This window comes from Neovison vison, chromosome 8 (genome assembly GCF_020171115.1).
Source record: "Neovison vison isolate M4711 chromosome 8, ASM_NN_V1, whole genome shotgun sequence".
NCBI classification, from domain to species: domain Eukaryota; kingdom Metazoa; phylum Chordata; class Mammalia; order Carnivora; family Mustelidae; genus Neogale; species Neogale vison.
The window spans coordinates 90,034,616-90,054,248 of NC_058098.1; the positions used below are offsets into that span (position 1 = coordinate 90,034,616).

Below are 19,633 nucleotides of genomic sequence, written 5' to 3' on the forward strand. Positions count from 1 at the left end.
CTCAATAGTGGGTCTGATGTGGTGAATGCTGGTAAGGGAAGTTCTGTGCATACCTGGTACCATTTCTTGTGAATACCCTTGGGAGGTCGTGCCTGAGCTCTGCTTCTCCAGAGATCCTCAAGAGACTGAAAACGAATAGCAGGCTGTTGCTGGAAAGGCTATGACCAACGAGGGATTTCAGGGTAAGCAAATGCTCCAGCTTCTGAGTTTACTTCTACTCAGTGTGAAGTTGCGGACTGGTCTGGAGGTGTGCAGGTGCCCTCTGTGTCTGTTCAGCAGTTCCTGCTCAAGACTGGAGCGCTCAGCCTTCCAGTGAAGATTGTCTGCTGCTCCCACTTCTCAGGCCACTGAATAGGTAGAAACAACCACTGAGTGGTCTTAAGTTGCTCTTCCACAAAGGCAAACAAAATGGAAACAAGGTTGATGGAAAATAAACAGTTCCTAAAAGTTAAAAAAAAAAAAAAAAAAAGAGTTGGAGGATTCACACTTCCCAATTTCAAAACCTACTACAAAGCTACAGTAATGAAGACAGTATGGTACTAGCATAAAGAAAGACATATAGATCAGGGAAATAGAATCAAGGGTCCAGAAATAAAGCCCCTACAGTATGACCAACCGATTTTTGGCAAGATTGTCAGGACAATTAAATGGGAGAAACAGTAGTCTTTTCAACAAATGGTGTTGGGATAAGTGGGTATCCACTTGCAAAAGAATGCAAAAGAATGTACTTCACACCATATAAAAATGAACTTAAAATGAATCAGAGACCTAAATATTAGAGCTAAAACTGTGAAATTATAAAAAAATACAGGTATATATAAATCTTTGTGACTTTGGATTAGGCAGTGGTTTCTTAGAAGACCAAAAGCACAGAATGTGGTACAAATGGAATTACATGATTTGTAGCCTTCTGAGTTTGGCTTCTTCGAGATTCATCCATGTTGTTGTGTATCAGTGGATTATCCCTTTTTATTTCTTTTTTTTTTTAAGATTTTATTTATTTATTTGACAGAGAGAAATCACAAGTAGACGGGGAGGCAGGCAGAGAGAGAGAGGGAAGCAGGCTCCCTGCTGAGCAGAGAGCCCGATGCAGGACTCGATCCCAGGACCCTGAGATCATGACCTGAGCCGAAGGCAGCGGCTTAACCCACTGAGCCACCCAGGTGCCCCATTCCTTTTTATTTCTGAATAGTATTTCCAACTTACCAAATGTTCAAAAAAGTACATTTGTTGGCTTGTCTTTATGTATGAGTAGTAAATAATAATCCTTCAACTTTGGATGATCTTACTGCACTTTGCAGCCAAGTGGGAGGTAGCTGGTTCTGCTAATATGTTCCAAATGTGACCATGGATGTTCTTGTGTCAGAAGAGTTAGCTTCCGATTGGACTACAGGTTTGGGGAGATTTCACAAATGGCCATACTGGCCAGAACTCCAGTAGCAGCTGCATGTGAACATGACACCAGGATCTTATTTTTTTCTTCAAAAGCCATACGAGCTTATCTGTTATTCTCACAGTTTGCATTTCTCTTGGGGTGCTGGGTGGCCATCTTAACTTTTATGGGCTGTCGAGACGAATAACTGAGTAAGGACAGAGCTCTTAAGCCTTAAGAGAGATGGCTGCTACCCATCTCATAAATACCTAGTGGTTTCTAGGCTGATCATTTGGAACGATAAATGTATTTTTTGAAGAACATATTTTAGTCTATATATTTTATTCTGTGCTATCATCTGCTTTTTTTGTCATCTGTCTTGCTAAGGCCAAGAGAAGGAGCACAATTCATTAGTTAGATGTACTTAGGAGAATTACATTTATAATGACATGGTGTAATAGAAGTGTTTTAATGATTATTTTATAGAAATAGTCAAGGGCTTGATGAAGATAATATACTGAATGAAACACCAAAATCTCTCTCCGTTCACTCGCCTGATGAGACAACTGGTGCCCCACAGCTGGAAAGAAGCACAGAAATAGCTAAGACCCAAACTACTTCTGCAAATAGTGAGGTGAGAAATTTAAGATCTCATCCATTTGTAACATGCTCCTTATTTCAAGGAGAAAAAAGACAACTGAAGTGAACTATATCATGACAATATTACCAGCATTGCTGCTTTTAGGTTAAGCTGTACAGAATATCACAGTAGTCCACCATGTCAACTAATAGAGATAATGAATTTCTTTCTTTGAGAAATTTGAGTAATTCAACCCATACTTGCAGATAGGTTTTTTTTTTTTTTTTTTTTTTTTTTTTTTTGTAGTCTTTTTTTTTTTCCAATTTATTTATTTTCAGAAAAACAGTATTCATTATTTTTTCACCACACCCAGTGCTCCATGCAAGCTGTGCCCTCCACAATACCCACCACCTGGTACCCCAACCTCCCACCCCCCCGCCACTTCAAACCCCTCAGATTGTTTTTCACAGTCCATAGTCTCTCATGGTTCATCTCCCCTTCCAATTTACCCAAAAGCACATACCCTCCCCAATGTCCATAACCCTACCCCCCTTCTCCGAACCCTCCTCCCCCCAGCAACCCAAAGTTTGTTTCGTGAGATTAAGAGTCACTTATGGTTTGTCTCCCTCCCTATCCCATCTTGTTTCATGGATTCTTCTCCTACCCACTTAAGCCCCCATGTTGCATCACCACTCCCTCATATCAGGGAGATCATATGATAGTTGTCTTTCTCCGCTTGACTTATTTCGCTAAGCATGATACGCTCTAGTTCCATCCATGTTGTCGCAAATGGCAAGATTTCGTTTCTTTTGATGGCTGCATAGTATTCCATTGTGTATATATACCACATCTTCTTGATCCATTCATCTGTTGATGGACATCTAGGTTCTTTCCATAGTTTGGCTATTGTGGACATTGCTGCTATAAACATTCGGGTGCACGTGCCCCTTTGGATCACTACATTTGTATCTTTAGGGTAAATTCCCAGTAGTGCAATTTCTGGGTCATAGGGCAGTTCTATTTTCAACATTTTGAGGAACCTCCATGCTGTTTTCCAGAGTGGTTGCACCAGCTTGCATTCCCACCAACAGTGTAGGAGGGTTCCCCTTTCTCCGCATCCTCGCCAGCATCTGTCATTTCCTGACTTGTTGATTTTAGCCATTCTGACTGGTGTGAGGTGATATCTCATTGTGGTTTTGATTTGTATTTCCCTGATGCCGAGTGATATGGAGCACTTTTTCATGTGTCTGTTGGCCATCTGGATGTCTTCTTTGCAGAAGTGTCTGTTCATGTCCTCTGCCCATTTCTTGATTGGATTATTTGTTCTTTGGGTGTTGAGTTTGTTAAGTTCTTTATAGATTTTGGACACTAGTCCTTTATCTGATATGTCGTTTGCAAATATCTTCTCCCATTCTGTCAGCTGTCTTTTGGTTTTGTTAACTGTTTCCTTTGCTGTGCAAAAGCTTTTGATTTTGATGAAATCCCAAAAGTTCATTTTTGCCCTTGCTTCCCTTGCCTTTGGCGATGTTCCTAGGAAGATGTTGCTGCGGCTGAGGTCGAAGAGGTTGCTGCCTGTGTTCTCCTCAAGGATTTTGATGGATTCCTTTCTCACATTGAGGTCCTTAATCCATTTTGAATCTATTTTTGTGTGTGGTGTAAGGAATTGGTCCAATTTCATTTTTCTGCACGTGGCTGTCCAATTTTCCCAACACCATTTATTGAAGAGGCTGTCTTTTTTCCATTGGACATTCTTTCCTGCTTTGTCAAAGATTAGTTGACCATAGAGTTGAGGGTCTATTTCTGGGCTCTCTATTCTGTTCCATTGGTCTATGTGTCTGTTTTTGTGCCAGTACCATGCTGTCTTGATGATGACAGCTTTGTAATAAAGCTTGAAGTCCGGAATTGTGATGCCACCAACTTTGGCTTTGTTTTTCAATATCCCTTTGGCTATTCGAGGTCTTTTCTGGTTCCATATAAATTTTAAAATTATTTGTTCCATTTCTTTGAAAAAGATGGAGGGTACTTTGATAGGAATTGCATTAAATGTGTAGATTGCTTTAGGTAGCATAGACATTTTCACAATATTTATTCTTCCAATCCAGGAGCATGGAACATTTTTCCATTTCTTTGTGTCTTCCTCAATTTCTTTCATGAGTACTTTATAGTTTTCTGAGTATAGATTCTTAGCCTCTTTGGTTAGGTTTATTCCTAGGTATCTTATGGTTTGGGGTGCAATTGTAAATGGGATTGACTCCTTAATTTCTCTTTCTTCTGTCTTGTTGTTGGTGTAGAGAAATGCAACTGATTTCTGTGCATTGATCTTATATCCTGACACTTTACTGAATTCCTGTATAAGTTCTAGCAGTTTTGGAGTGGAGTCTTTTGGGTTTTCCACATAGAGTATCATATCATCTGCGAAGAGTGATAATTTGACTTCTTCTTTGCCGATTTGGATGCCTTTAATTTCCTTTTGTTGTCTGATTGCTGAGGCTAGGACTTCTAGTACTATGTTGAATAGCAGTGGTGATAATGGACATCCCTGCCGTGTTCCTGACCTTAGTGGAAAAGCTTTCAGTTTTTCTCCATTGAGAATGATATTTGCAGTGGGTTTTTCATAGATGGCTTTGATGATATTGAGGTATGTGCCCTCTATCCCTACACTTTGAAGGGTTTTGATCAGGAAGGGATGCTGTACTTTGTCAAATGCTTTTTCAGCATCTATTGAGAGTATCATATGATTCTTGTTCTTTCTTTTATTGATGTGTTGTATCACATTGACTGATTTGCGGATGTTGAACCAACCTTGCAGCCCTGGGATAAATCCCACTTGGTCGTGGTGAATAATCCTTTTAATGTACTGTTGAATCCTATTGGCTAGTATTTTGGTGAGAATTTTTGCATCTGTGTTCATCAAGGATATTGGTCTATAGCTCTCTTTTTGGATGGGATCCTTGTCTGGTTTTGGGATCAAGGTGATGCTGGCCTCATAAAATGAGTTTGGGAGTTTTCCTTCCATTTCTATTTTTTGGAACAGTTTCAGGAGAATAGGAATTAGTTCTTCTTTAAATGTTTGGTAGAATTCCCCCGGGAAGCCATCTGGCCCTGGGCTTTTGTTTGTTTGGAGATTTTTAATGACTGTTTCAATCTCCTTACTGGTTATGGGTCTGTTCAGGCTTTCTATTTCTTCCTGGTTCAATTTTGGTAGTTTATATGTTTCTAGGAATGCATCCATTTCTTCCAGATTGTCAAATTTGTTGGCGTAGAGTTGCTCATAGTATGTTCTTATAATACTTTGTATTTCTTTGGTGTTAGTTGTGATCTCTCCTCTTTCATTCATGATTTTATTTATTTGGGTCCTTTCTCTTTTCTTTTTGATAAGTCTGGCCAAGGGTTTATCAATTTTATTAATTCTTTCAAAGAATCAGCTCCTAGTTTGGTTGATTTTTTCTATTGTTTTTTTGGTTTCTATTTCATTGATTTCTGCTCTGATCTTTATGATTTCTCTTCTCCTGCTGGGCTTAGGGTTTCTTTCTTGTTCTTTCTCCAGCTCCTTTAGGTGTAGGGTTAGGTTGTGTACCTGAGACCTTTCTTGTTTCTTGAGAAAAGCTTGTACCGCTATATATTTTCCTCTCAGGACTGCCTTTGTTGTGTCCCACAGATTTTGAACCTTTGTATTTTCATTATCATTTGTTTCCATGATTTTTTTCAATTCTTCTTTAATTTCCCGGTTGACCCATTCATTCTTTAGAAGGATGCTGTTTAGTCTCCATGTATTTGTGTTCTTTCCAAACTTCCTCTTGTGGTTGAGTTCTAGCTTCAGAGCATTGTGGTCTGAAAATATGCAGGGAATGATCCCAATCTTTTGATACCGGTTGAGTCCTGATTTAGGGCCGAGGATGTGATCAATTCTGGAGAATGTTCCATGTGCACTAGAGAAGAATGTGTATTCTGTTGCTTTGGGATGAAATGTTCTGAATATATCTGTGATGTCCATCTCATCCAGTGTATCATTTAAGGCCTTTATTTCTCTGTTGATCTTTTGCTTGGATGATCTGTCCATTTCAGTGAGGGGAGTGTTAAAGTCCCCTACTATTATTGTATTATTGTTGATGTGTTTCTTTGATTTTGTTATTAATTGGTTTATATAGTTGGCTGCGCCCACGTTGGGGGCATAGATATTTAAAATTGTTAGATCTTCTTGTTGGACAGACCCTTTGAGTATGATATAGTGTCCTTCCTCATCTCTTATTATAGTCTTTGGCTTAAAATCTAATTGATCTGATATAAGGATTGCCACTCCTGCTTTTTTCTGATGTCCATTAGCATGGTAAATTCTTTTCCACCCCCTCACTTTAAGTCTGGAGGTGTCTTCGGGTTTAAAATGAGTTTCTTGGAGGCAACATATAGATGGGTTTTGTTTTTTTATCCATTCTGATACCCTGTGTCTTTTGATTGGGGCATTTAGCCCATTAACATTCAGGGTAACTATTGAGAGATATGATTTTAGTGCCATTGTATTGCCTGTAAGGTGACTGTTACTGTATATTGTCTCTGTTCCTTTCTGATCTACCACTTGTAGGCTCTCTCTTTGCTTAGAGGACCCCTTTCAGTATTTCCTGTAGAGCTGGTTTGGTGTTTGCAAATTCTTTCAGTTTTTGTTTGTCCTGGAAGCTTTTAATCTCTCCTTCTATTTTCAATGATAGCCTAGCTGGATATAGTATTCTTGGCTGCATGTTTTTCTCGTTTAGTGCTCTGAAAATGTCATGCCAGCTCTTTCTGGCCTGCCAGGTCTCTGTGGATAAGTCAGCTGCCAATCTAATACTTTTACCATTGTATGTTACAGACTTCTTTTCCCGGGCTGCTTTCAGGATTTTCTCTTTGTCACTAAGGCTTGTAAATTTTACTATTAGGTGACGGGGTGTGGGCCTATTCTTATTGATTTTGAGGGGCGTTCTCTGAACCTCCTGAATTTTGATGCTCGTTCCCTTTGCCATATTGGGGAAATTCTCCCCAATAATTCTCTCCAGTATACCTTCTGCTCCCCTCTCTCTTTCTTCTTCTTCTGGAATCCCAATTATTCTAATGTTGTTTCGTCTTATGGTGTCACTTATCTCTCGAATTCTCCCCTCATGGTCCAGTAGCTGTTTGTCCCTCTTTTGCTCAGCTTCTTTATTCTCTGTCATTTGGTCTTCTATATCGCTAATTCTTTCTTCTGCCTCATTTATCCTAGCAGTGAGAGCCTCCATTTTTGATTGAACTTCATTAATAGCTTTTTTGATTTCAACTTGGTTGGATTTTAGTTCTTTTATTTCTCCAGAAAGGGCTTTTATATCTCTGGAGAGGGTTTCTCTAATATCTTCCATGCCTTTTTCAAGCCCGGCTATAACCTTGAGAATTGTCATTTTGAACTCTAGATCTGACATATTACCAATGTCTGTATTGATTAGGTCCCTAGCCTTCGGTACTGCCTCTTGTTCTTTTTTTTGTTGTGAATTTTTCCGCCTTGTCATTTTGTCCAGCTAAGAGTATATGAAGGAGCAAGTAAAATACTAAAAGGGTGGCAACAATCCCAGGAAAATATGCTTTAACCAAATCAGAAGAGATCCCAAATCATGCGGGGGGATTTCTCCCCCCTCACGATTGGGTGAGGGATCTCCTCTGATTGGGATCTCCTTTGATTGGGATCTCCCAATCTCTTCTGATTGGGATGTCTTCTGATTTGGGGATAAAAAGAGGTTCAAAAAGAAAGAAAGAAAAAAAAGAAAAAAAGAATTAAAAAAAAGAGATTGAATTAAAAATTCAATCAAGAATTTAAAAAAGAATTAAGAAAAAAAAGGATTGAAGAGATTAGGATCTCTTCTGATTTGGGGATAAAAAGAGGTTCAAAAAGAAAGAAAGAAAAAAAAAGAAAAAAAAAGAATTAAAAAAAAAGAAAATGAATAAAGAAAAGTATAAAAAAGCAAAATATATATATATTAGATAATCTAGTTAAAAAACGTTAAAAAAGAAAAGGGTAAAATTATAAAAAATTTTAGCAGAAGAAGAGAAAATAAATGAAAAAGAAAAAAAAAATAAACTGCAAGACTAAAAAATCACAGGCAGAAAGCCATGAGTTCCGTGGTTTGTTTTCTCCTCCTCTGGAATTCTGCTGCTCTCTCCTTGATATTGAAACTGCACTCCTTGGTAGGTGAACTTGGTCTTGCCTGGATTTCTTGTTGATCTTCTTGGGGAGGGGCCTGGTGTAGTGATTCTCAAGTTTCTTTGCCCCAGGCCGAATTACACCACCCTTACCAGGGGCCGGGCTGAGTGATCTGCTCGGCTTTGCTTTCAGGAGCTTTTGTTCCCTGAGCGCTTTCCGTAGAGTTCCGGAGGACGGGAATACAAATGGCGGCCTCCTGGTCTCCGGCCCGGAGGAGCCGAGAGCCCGGGGCCCCGCTCCCCTGTGCACCCTCAGCGAACAGCTCCTAGTAACTCGCGTCTGCCTGACCTCCGGCCGCGCTCCGAGCTCACCGAGCCTGGGACCGGTTCAAGGCAACTCCGAGCTGCGAGCTCACGGTCGGCTCTGTCTCTGCAACCGGCTTTCCCGTTCCAATATCCGCAAGCTCTGCGACACTCAGACACCCCAGATCCTTCTGTGACCCCGCGGGACCTGAGGTCACGCCGACCCCGTGTGGGCTTCGCCCCGGTTTAGCCTCCGGTGCGATGTCCCTCAGTGGAACAGACTTTTAAAAGTCCTGATTTTGTGCTCCGTTGCTCCGCCGCTTGCCGGGAGCCGGCCCCTCCCCCCGGGGTCTATCTTCCCGTCGCTTTGGATTCACTTCTCCGCCAGTCCTACCTTTCAGAAAGTGGTTGTTTTTCTGTTTCTAGAATTGCTGTTCTTCTTCTCTTCGATCTGCCGATGGATTTGCAGGTGTTTGCAATCTTTAGATAAGCTATCTAGCTGATCTCCTGCTAGCTGAGGTAGTCTCAGCCTGCTACTTCTCCGCCATCTTGACTCCTCCCCCGCAGATAGGTTTTTTTAATGGTAGTTTCCTACAAAGTAAATAATTTTACAATTTCATTAAGGTTGCACAGTTATTTTTAATAATTAAGATATAGATGTCTTTTTAGTGTTTCCTAGGTGAATGTAGAGACCACAGTAAGCAACAGTCAAATCCTGAGCAGAGGAGAAGAATCCTTCCAGCATGGATGTTAACAGAAAATCTTGGTGACCAAAACCTTTCAGCAACAATCAGCAAGGGGGGTAGGTTTTGTTTTGAAAACTTTAAGCAGAATTTGGAAGTTTTTCTGAACAAATGGAGATAGACCAGTGGTTGCATAAGTGTATCACTTAGCCTAACATTTCTTTAGATGTGTACATGAAGTCTAACTTAAAACATAAGCTATTGCGTTATGTCATTTATCATACACCGTGCTGCTAATTACCTTTGATTTATGTGCCGGATTTACGTGCTGGTAATGTAGATTTTCAAACATACCTGTTGCTGTCATGTCAGTGATAAAAGGTCAGCACAGTTTTCAACACAGCTTTCTAAATTAATTTAATTAAATTAAAAACTGCCAGGCACACATGATTATGTGCTGGAGGAGTCAAAGAAGAGACCTCTGTCCCAGTATAGCTCACTGTCATGGCAGATACCATGGGGATTTATGCCAGCTGCTGGGCATTCCCATTGAAGACTAAAATGTTCACTGCATTGTTGTAGTCTTTTATTTGCAACTTTGTAGCCATCTTGGGTGTAGTTTCTATTGACTGCTTGTTTTCTTTCTTTCTTTCTTTCTTTTAAAGATTTTATTTATTTATTTGACAGAGAGAGAGAGAGAGAGAGATCACAAGTAGGCAGAGCAGCAGGTGGGGGTGCGGGAGCAGTTGGGAAGCAGGCTCCCCGCTGAGCAGAGAGCCTGATGCGGGGCTCTATCCCAGGACCCTGAGGTCATTTCCTGAGCTGAAGGCAGAGGCTTAACCCACTGAACCACCCAGGCACCCCTGTTTTCTTTTATATGGGTCACATTTTCTGTTTATTCTCAAGTTTAGTAACTTCCTATGGGATATTGGATATTATGATTGATATATTATAGAGATCTTTTATTTTATGTTCGTCTGAAGAAATATTTTTGTTTTAATAGTGATTAATTTGGCCTACTAGGCAATCTTCTTCTAATAGGCACTGATTTGGACCCTGCCCGCTCTTTCCCCTGCTGCAGTCACCAGCCACAGCCTCTGCTTAGTCCTAGCAGCTTCCATCTGCTGCTTGTCCTTCCACATGTGGTTCAGCAGCCAGTGAAGGACTTGGGTCAGTTTTAAATGTAAATTTTGGTTCATGGCCCTCTGAGGCTTCCTAACTTTCCAACTGCTCTACCAAGCTTCAGAGTCTGTGCTCTGGCCAGTTAAACCAGTAAGGCTGTTTTCTGCCACCTGTGGATTGGGAGATGCCCTGGGTGGATGGGGAGGGGGAAGCTACAGATTCACAAACCCCACGGCTTATACTTAATTTTTCCAGTTCTGCCTTTTCATCACTCTGCAATGCCTTCAAATAGTTGTTTTTCAATATTTTGTCCAAAATTTATACTGGTTTTATTTGGCATGATTAGTTCAGTCACACTACTCAGCCATTGTACCCTGAGCAGAATGAATCCGTGCTGGAGTTGACTGTTACTGCTCTCACCGCTTCTCATATTCAGCACTGTGGTCATAGAAGCAGTCTCCAGATTTGGATCACATATGTTATATACCAAACATTCCTTATTTAATTCGAGTTTGGAATTTCGTAGGATCAGAGTGACCTCTTGGGAAAAGTAGGTTATATATTATAAATTGTGAGAGATGTGATCTGGAGAATTTTCATATATAAACCCAAGATTTCCTGGTAAGAATTTTATTCCAGTATAGTGGTTTTCAAACCTCCACCACCCACCATTACATATGTAACATTTTTATCAGTAACATTTCTCATTAAGTGCAGTAATTCCTCAGTTTGCAGGAAGGAAATGGGGAGTGGTGAATGGTGGTGGAGAAGGGGTAGGCACTTTCTCTCAGTAGACCAGTTTCTCAAATATAGAAAGAATAACTTCAGTTGACTAAAGATTGGAACAATGTCAGCTGCCTCCCTGCAAGCAAGTCCTTTTCTTTCAGAGTTGTTCTGCGCGGTAACTGCTTCTGTGCTACCACTATTAGCTTGCTTATAATAGTCCAAAATACATTTTGCTTCAAATTAAAAATAACTATTAACTTTCACTAGCCAGAAGAACCCTAATAAAATATGAAGCACCTTTTTGAGTACTTCACCTTAAAAATGCAAAGGATAACAATTTGCCATTGATTTGGATAAGAATATTATGTAATACATGATGTACTTAAAATGCTAAAGCTTCAAAATAAGATAGAAAAATGTTTGGATTCTAGCATGTCTTCTTTCTCATAAGCAGACTTTGGGGGTACATGTAAGAGAAAACTTAGGATACTTAATTCCTTTAGAAATAGAAAGAGTGAGAAATACACATAGGAATAGTTTAGTACCTGAATCCAGCTAATTAAAAATCAAAATGAAAAAAAAAAAAAAATCAAAATGATTTGACTTTTTCTGCCCTGTACTTTATTATTATTATTGTTGTTTTATTTGTTTGTTTAAGTAATAAATCATCCAGATCAATAGACCAATGCTAGAGATTTAAAAAAATCAATTTCTAGGATGCATTTTGACTCATTTAGAAGTAGGTTACTTTCCTATATCTTTTGCATTTTTTAGTACTATACTTTGTTCATTGATACCTATTTAGATTATCTGATTAACTTGATACTTTGGAACCTTTTGTGTCACTAGGTACAGAACAGATAACATGAACTGATGTTAAATGCCTTATCCAGGATCATGTAATAAAGGCCAGAGCCATAATTGAGACCTAGTTCTGTGTGACTTTAAAGCACATATGCTGAGCTGTGTCACTATACAGCACCTAAATTTACCTTTTCTGTGTTGTGATGTTTTTATGCTTTTTTGTTTTAATATGCCCTTGCATGCTCTCCTAGATCTCTTCTTAGTTTAATTCTTTTTTTTTTTAAAGATTTTATTTATTTATTCGACAGAGAGAGATCCCAAGTAGGCAGAGAGGCAGGCAGAGGGAGAGAGAGGAGGAAGCAGGCTCCCTGCTGAGCAGAGAGCCCGATGCGGGACTCGATCCCAGGACCCCAAGATCATGACCCGAGCCGAAGGCAGCGGCTTAACCCATTGAGCCACCCAGGCACCCCCTTAGTTTAATTCTTGATTTAATCCTTAAATATATCTGAATTTTTGCTGTGATCAGGCTGTCCTTTTTGTTTTTCAGCCAATATAGTTCTAGTTTATTTTCTGGGTTCCCAGATACTAGCCGTTGGATGTTAACATGAGTTTCTCAGGCTTGGGCTAAAATTTTTTTCATGTCCCTTAGTGATTCACAAGTGAATATATTTGGGCATAGGCTTTCAGAACTCTTCTCTTCTCTTGGCTTCCAGTCATCTCTGTTTCCTTAGCCTCCTAGGCTCCAGGACAAGTCATAATTTCTGGGCTATGACACTTGTGCTGGATTGCAAAAGGAGCTTTTAAATTTTTAAATCATTCTGCTCTGTAGAACGCTTATTTCCCATCTACTAACCCTCCAACATGGAGTGATGAAAAGTAGCACATGCTGAAAAAGATTAAAGTAGTCCCCAAATCATTTGGTTTGCATTTAATTTTGTACTCTGAATATTTTCCACATGACCACTCAATGCAGATGATAATTGTTGAACTGGCATTCTGTTAATTTGACTGTAACTTAAATTTTACTTGAGTGGTAGTTATTCTGTTTAATTTCCAGCAGCCCTGCCAGATTATCTAAGTCATTCTTATAGTTTTTAAGTCTCTCAGATTATCTAGCTGTACAGTCATATCTACAAAATTATGGTAGTTCTGACTTTTTTGCTCCATTTATTGTCTTTAAAAATTTTTATTTCATGAACTAGACCCTGTAATTTTTTGTTTTAAGATTTTATTTATTTATTTGACATAGAGAGACACAGTAAGAGAGGGAACACAGGCGGGGGGAGTAGGAGAGGGAGAAGCAGGCTTCCCACTGAGCCTGGAGCCCAATGCAGGACTTGATCCCAGGACCCTGGGATCATGACCCGAGCTGAAGGCAGACACTTAACAACTGAGCCACCCCGGTGCCCTAGACCCTGTAATTTTAAAAATGGATAAAATTGACAGCTCCGTCTTATTCCTGATTTTTATAGGGATTCTATTAGTATTTCAGCATTAAAATGGTATTCAGTTTTGATACTCTTACCATGTTTAGGATGTATTCTTTTTTTCTTATTTTTTCCTTCAGGAATAACTATTGAATTCTTTGATGAATTTTTTGGTATGGATATAGTCCTGCAAAGGGGTAGATAGGGATGCAGGCAGGGGAGGGCATAGGCAAGCAGTGGGGTGGGGGGGGGCCTAAAAAAGAGAAAAAGGAAAAAAAGAAATACTCCTGCATTTTCATGTGTCAGTGTAATTAGTGATGTTGGTAGATTTCCTAATGTACCATGCTTGGGTTCCTGGAGTAAGTCTGATTTGTCATGATGGTTTATTATTTTTAAGCTCTGTTAGATTAGAGTTGCTGATACTTCGTTTAGAACATTGGCGTCTGTATTCATAAGTGTGGTTATTATTTTCCTCCATGTGTGCCATCTATGTCAGATTTTAGTCTTGAGGTATATGGGTGTTGTATGCAATGAATTAGATTTTTCCTTATATGCTTAAGGACAGTTTGAATAACAGGAATACCTGTTCCTTTAGAGGACCTTTTTATATCACAATCTGAGCCTGGTTCCTACTTTTAGTAATTGATAGTTCTAGCAGGAATAGGAATAGTTAAGTTCGACCAGTAAAAAATGAAATGAAACATCCAGAAACAGATCAAATTAACATATAGTTAATATATTAAAAATTAACAGTTCAAATTTATAGGGAGAGGGTAAATTATTATTATAAATGATGTTGGGAAAATTAACTTTCCATTTGAAAGAAAACAAAGTTAGAGCACTACCTCATACCATATTCTTAAATTTTATTGAATTAATAATCTTAATGTAGAAATTAAAACTATTAAGGCATTTGAAGAAAATATGGGAACAATATTTTTATTACTTCCGGGAGGCTTTCTTATGATGAGAGGGAGCCTGGAACCATCAGGGGAAAATTAACAGGTGCATTTAGGTTAAAAGTGAAAAAACAAAAACAAGAACAAAAACTTTGTGTGCAGAAGACACCAAAAACCAAGCCAGAGACAAGTAGCAGACTGCCAAACCTACTGGGAGATGTTATCTATCACACTTCTAAAACATAGAAGGTTAATAATTATTACTTAGCAACAAAAAGGAAGGTAAAACTTAGAAATTTTGGACCTAATACATGACATACTGCAGAAGAATAAATAAAAATAGGCAATAAATATATGACTGCTTTGCCAGTCTTTCTTACATATTTAAATATACAGCACTCTTTGATCTACAGATTCTATGTATTTATCCCACAAGAATAATAGCATTTATGGTTTTAGTCCTCTGTGTGTTTACATATATATGTATATATTTGTAGGTATATTTGGTTAACCTTAGCAAGCTGGGAAGGATACACTTTGAATTGTTAATATAACTGTTAAGGGGGGTTCTTTCAGAGGATTAAGTTGGATGGATGTGATTGGAATGGCGTGTGTGTAGTTGAGCTATCTGTCATTCAGATACTGTTAGTGTAATAGCTCATATAAGTAAATGCAACTAGTAATATTAAAAATGAAGTGATTGATTTTAGCAGATTTTCTATCCTACTGCAGTCATTTAACTGTACCTATTCCAGATTTATTTATTTATTTATTTATTAAGATTTTATTTATTTATTTGACAGACAGAGATCACAAGTAGGCAGAGAGAGGGGGGGAAGCAGGCTCCCTGCTGAGCGGAGAGCCCAAAGTACCTATTCCAGATTTAGAAAAATGTTTGGTATGCCAGATTTGAAGATTATTATGAACTAATTAAGCTCTTTATTTTATGTACTCTTTGTAAAGAGGATTTTTACAATAATACCAAAATGGCTTCTTCCTATGCAAAAAGAAATGAGCTCTGGTCCCTAGAAGGAATATTTGCAGTGGAGAACTTGGAATATTGAAGAATATTTTAAATATATATTTTTAATTTTATGATTTTTAAAAGACGATTTTATTTATTTTAGAAAGAGAACAAGAGAGCATGCTGGGGGTTGGGGAGGGGCAGGGGAGAGAATCTCAAGCAGACTCTGTGCTGAGCACAGAGTTGGGGCTCAGTTTCACGACCCCGAGATCATGACCTGAGCCAAAACCAAGAGCCTAATGCTTAACCTGATTAAGCTGCCCGGGTGCCCCTTGTTTTATGATTTTATGTACATGTGTGACACTTGGAATATGGTAAACTGATGTTTGGGCAAATGCTGTGTCTTAGTTTACATTTTTAGTTCTTAGTATAGTAAGTTGATTATTTCTCTTGATTTGACTAATTCATATCTGTTGTAGCATTTGGACATTTGCTGCATGAAGCTGTATAGTCCTGACAATTTCTAAAATGATATGAAATCTTCCTAATTTAGATTCAAAGGAAATATTTAAGTAATTTAGGCAAAGTTTAGTTATTGAATAGTTTATTCATAAGTTTCTTCTGTATATACATTATGTTTATATTGGTTCAATTGATTTTCCTATTAAATAATGTGGACAGTATTTCTTTCCTAACTTTAATGAAGGACTGTTATTTCGGGCCACTTGAATATCCTTTCGTACAAATTTCAGTACACTACAGCCCATGAGCCAAATCCAGCATGCTGCCTGTTTTTGTCACTAAAGTTTTCCTGGAACACAGCTGTGCTCATCCCTGCATGTATTGTCTGTGGCTGCTTTTACACCATAGAGGCAGAGTTGGGTAGTTATGACAGACACTATATGGCCAACAGAACTTAAAATATTTACGCTCTGGCTTTTTGTAGAAAAATTGCCAAACCTTGCTTTAGAATATTAGTGACTATGGATTGCCTTACATACCTATATTCAGACTCTCCAGGGAATTTTTGGACCAATTCTGCTTATGGTCACAATTCATTTAGTCAAACATTTATTGAGTTTTATGCTAGACACATTTCTAGGTGCTGGAGACACCAGGAGAGAATGGTGAACACGACACATAAAGTTTCTGTCCTCAGGAAGTTGTCATTTGAGTGTAGGGGAGACAGATAATTAAACGTGAAAATTGTCCTCTTAAAAACAGTAGATTTTGGGGCGCCTGGGTGGCTCAGTGGGTTAAGCCGCTGCCTTCGGCTCAGGTCATGATCTCAGGGTCCTGGGATCGAGTCCCGCATCGGGCTCTCTGCTCAGCAGGGAGCCTGCTTCCTCCTCTCTCTCTGCCTGCCTCTTTGCCTACTTGTAATCTCTCTCTGTCAAATAAATAAATAAAAATCTTTAAAAAAAAAAAACAAAAAAAAAACAGTAGATTTTGAGGGGGGAGAGATAGGGTGGCTGGGTGATGGATATTGGGGAGTTTGTGTACTATGGTGAGTGCTGTGAATTGTGTAAGACTGATGATTCACAGACCTGTACCCCTGAAACAAATAATACATTATATGTTAATTAAAAAAAGAGTAGATTTTTTTCTGATGAGAGGAATCATAGATTTATTAAGAAAATATTATACTAACTTGAGTTTGCCATATATATTGAACCTCAGGTAAATATTATATGGGGTACAGTGTCCATTGTTATTGAGACTTATTTTCGAAATTGGTGAGGTTTGTGGTGATCACTCTTGTTTTGGGGTTATTTTTGAGTTCTTTTTTTTTCCCATTTTTATTTTGAGTTCTTAATCTGTTACTAAGTTGAATTCCTCACTGTGGATGTTAGGGGCTCAATAATTGTATGTCATATTCATTGGGTAGCTAGATATTAAATTTTCTGTTAGAGAAATTCAGTGCTAAAATAAAAAAATATATATTTAACACATATCAGATGCTCTGCTATAGTTTATATATTGTACCTCATTTACTCCTTGTAACTCTATGAGTTGTTATTATTATAGTTCCTTTCATTGGAATGATATAGCCCAGAGATCAGAGAGGTAAGGTGAAGCAGTTCAAAGATGACATCTGTTCATATTAGCATATTGGTGTGGCTCTCTCGAGGGCTGGAGCTCCTGGCCAAAGTGCTGCTTAATACTTTTTTGAGATATGCAAATAAGTGTTTTCAAGTTGGCATTCATCTGAATGGAACTTTACTTTTAATTGTCCTTTAATCCTTTTTCTTCTTTCTTTTAATGGATTATTGACATTTGAAGATACAGAAGGTAATTTTTTCCTTCTTTTTCATTGTGTGTTTAAGATAATATAATCCAGGAACATGGAAAAGAAGAAATCTGCAAAGATAAAATTCAAGTAAACGTAACACAGCCAGGAAGAAAGCGATTAATTTCATCAGGAAGTTCAGACAGTACATCAGCAGAACAAGATACAGGGAAAAAGTGCAGAGATGCTGATCAAGAAGAGACTATCACTTCATCCAAGGTGATTTTTTTTTTTTAATGTATTATTTGGGGGTGCCAGGCTGGCTTAGTTGGTAGCATATGTCTTTTGACCTGGAGGTTGTGGGTTTGAGCCCCACATTGGGTGTAGAAATTAAAAATAAAATCTTAGGGCGCCTGGGTGGCTCAGTGGGTTAAGCCGCTGCCTTCGGCTCAGGTCATGATCTCAGGGTCCTGGGATCGAGGCCCGCATCGGGCTCTCTGCTCAGCGGGGAGCCTGCTTCCTCCTCTCTCTCTGCCTGCTTGTGATCTCTCTCTGTCAAATAAATAAATAAAATCTTTTAAAAAAAAAATAAATAAATAAAATAAAATAAAATCTTAAAAAAAATTTATTATTTGATCATTTGTTTTCTTCATCAAGTGTTCTAGATAAGTATTAATTATATGCTGCATACAGCAAGGAAAAACCAAAGATGTTCTTTATTACTGAGTTTATGAAGATAAAATCTAGCCCAGATTTTTTTGGCTTACTAAAATTAATATAGTACTTACTTTGTAGAAAACAAATATACTTAATATAGAAGTTTTCAGACTGGAAAAAAAGTGGAGACTTGACGGTTGTAATGGGTACCTCCATTCTGAAAACCTGGGTTCTTTTATTGGTCATTCTCAGACTACATATAATCACCTTTTTCTTGATACCTATGAAGAGCAACTGATAGGCTAGTTCTTAATAGCCTATTGCAGCATTACTTCTGGGCTAATTTCAGTATTTGAAAAACTTCTCTTTCCTCTTTCAGTTTTTTGCTAACTCACTAGAATAGTTTGGCTGACTTAAGCATTCTTTAATACTGGGTACTTAACGAAAATGGGGCCTATTATTGGATGCCTTTAAAAAAAAAAAAAAAGAGGGATTAGAGAGAGAGATTGCACAAATGAGTGAGCAAGCCCAGGGCAGAAAGGTTAGGTATCTTTCCTCTTTAGAGAGAGGTGGCTTTAGGTAATAGTTTTTATGATTATTACAGACCCATGGCCCAGCTTCATGGGTCTCCATCTTTTTAGTGTCAGTGGACACCAAAAGAGTAGGTTGGTTTTAGAATAGTGTACACTGGGATGATTGAAATGCTGTCTGCTCTTCCGGAGGTTTGGGCCTTTTGTAGTACTCACTTCATTCCAGCTTCCTCTCCCGTTAGGAAAGATCTAGCTTCTCGCTGGATCCTTTCTTCTAGTTAGGGAAGTGGGGTCTAACCCCATAGGATCAACTTCTTGACTTACTTATGGAGTCATGTTTAATAAATGAAAACACAACATTTTCTGACTCACATGTATTGACCATAACAAGTTATTAAGATAAATCTTGTTTAACTTGGACCCAGGAGTACTTGGGTGGCTCAGCTGGTTGGGCATCTGCGTTTGGCTTTGGTCATGATCTAGGGTTCCTGGTATCAGGCCTGGCATGGGGATTCCTCCTGCTGGGGAGAGGGAAGCCTGCTTCTCCCTCTCCCTCCCCTTCTGCCTCTGCCTCTCCCCTGTTGGGCACTTTCTCTTTGTCAAATAAATAAATAAATAAAGTCTTTTTAAAAAAAAAAAAAACTTGTTTAACTTTGAGTCCTAATATGCTATATTCTCTGAACATATTAATGTAACTGCCTTGTTTTTTTTTTTTTCAAAAAAGAAAAGTTTTCTGTTTGTTTTTTTTTCCCAGAAGAAAATATGTAGTATATGTATTTTGCTATGTTTATCCCAACCCATAACCCAAGTTTGCCAATGACAAGTAAATCTTAAGAAACACTTTTCTTAATTGATAGATTGCAGAGAGGAGCAGTAAATAGACCCAAGATATTCGAGGTATTTATGAGATTTTGATGACACACAGATTAGACTGCCTACAATTTTGTGACTCTGCTAATGTATGGTCATGAAGCTAATTGCTCTGAAATTGTCCCTATTTCTCATTAATTTTCTTGCATCTTTCTGCAGCTCCTTATGGGTTATGTAACTGTCCAGTTTGGGAGTGAACATGAGGTGCTTGGATCTACTAACTTTAAAGAAATAATCTACATAATCTATATAATCTAATTAGGTTATAAACTACAGAAGGAGGCCTAACTGAAACAACTGAAGCAAATAGTTTTATAAAGCTTATTAA

At 38.4% G+C, this 19,633-nt stretch overlaps 1 protein-coding gene across 1 annotated transcript in view; it reads left to right on the forward strand.

Moving 5' to 3' along the window:
• Nucleotides 1-19,633, forward strand: part of APLF (aprataxin and PNKP like factor) — an 85,436-nt gene that overhangs the window by 27,474 nt on the left and 38,329 nt on the right. The window contains exons 4-6 of the mRNA XM_044261285.1: nucleotides 1,859-2,006; nucleotides 9,063-9,195; nucleotides 17,346-17,527. Of these exons, the coding sequence (XP_044117220.1) occupies nucleotides 1,859-2,006; nucleotides 9,063-9,195; nucleotides 17,346-17,527 (463 nt within the window). The remainder of the gene's footprint in view (nucleotides 1-1,858; nucleotides 2,007-9,062; nucleotides 9,196-17,345; nucleotides 17,528-19,633) is intronic.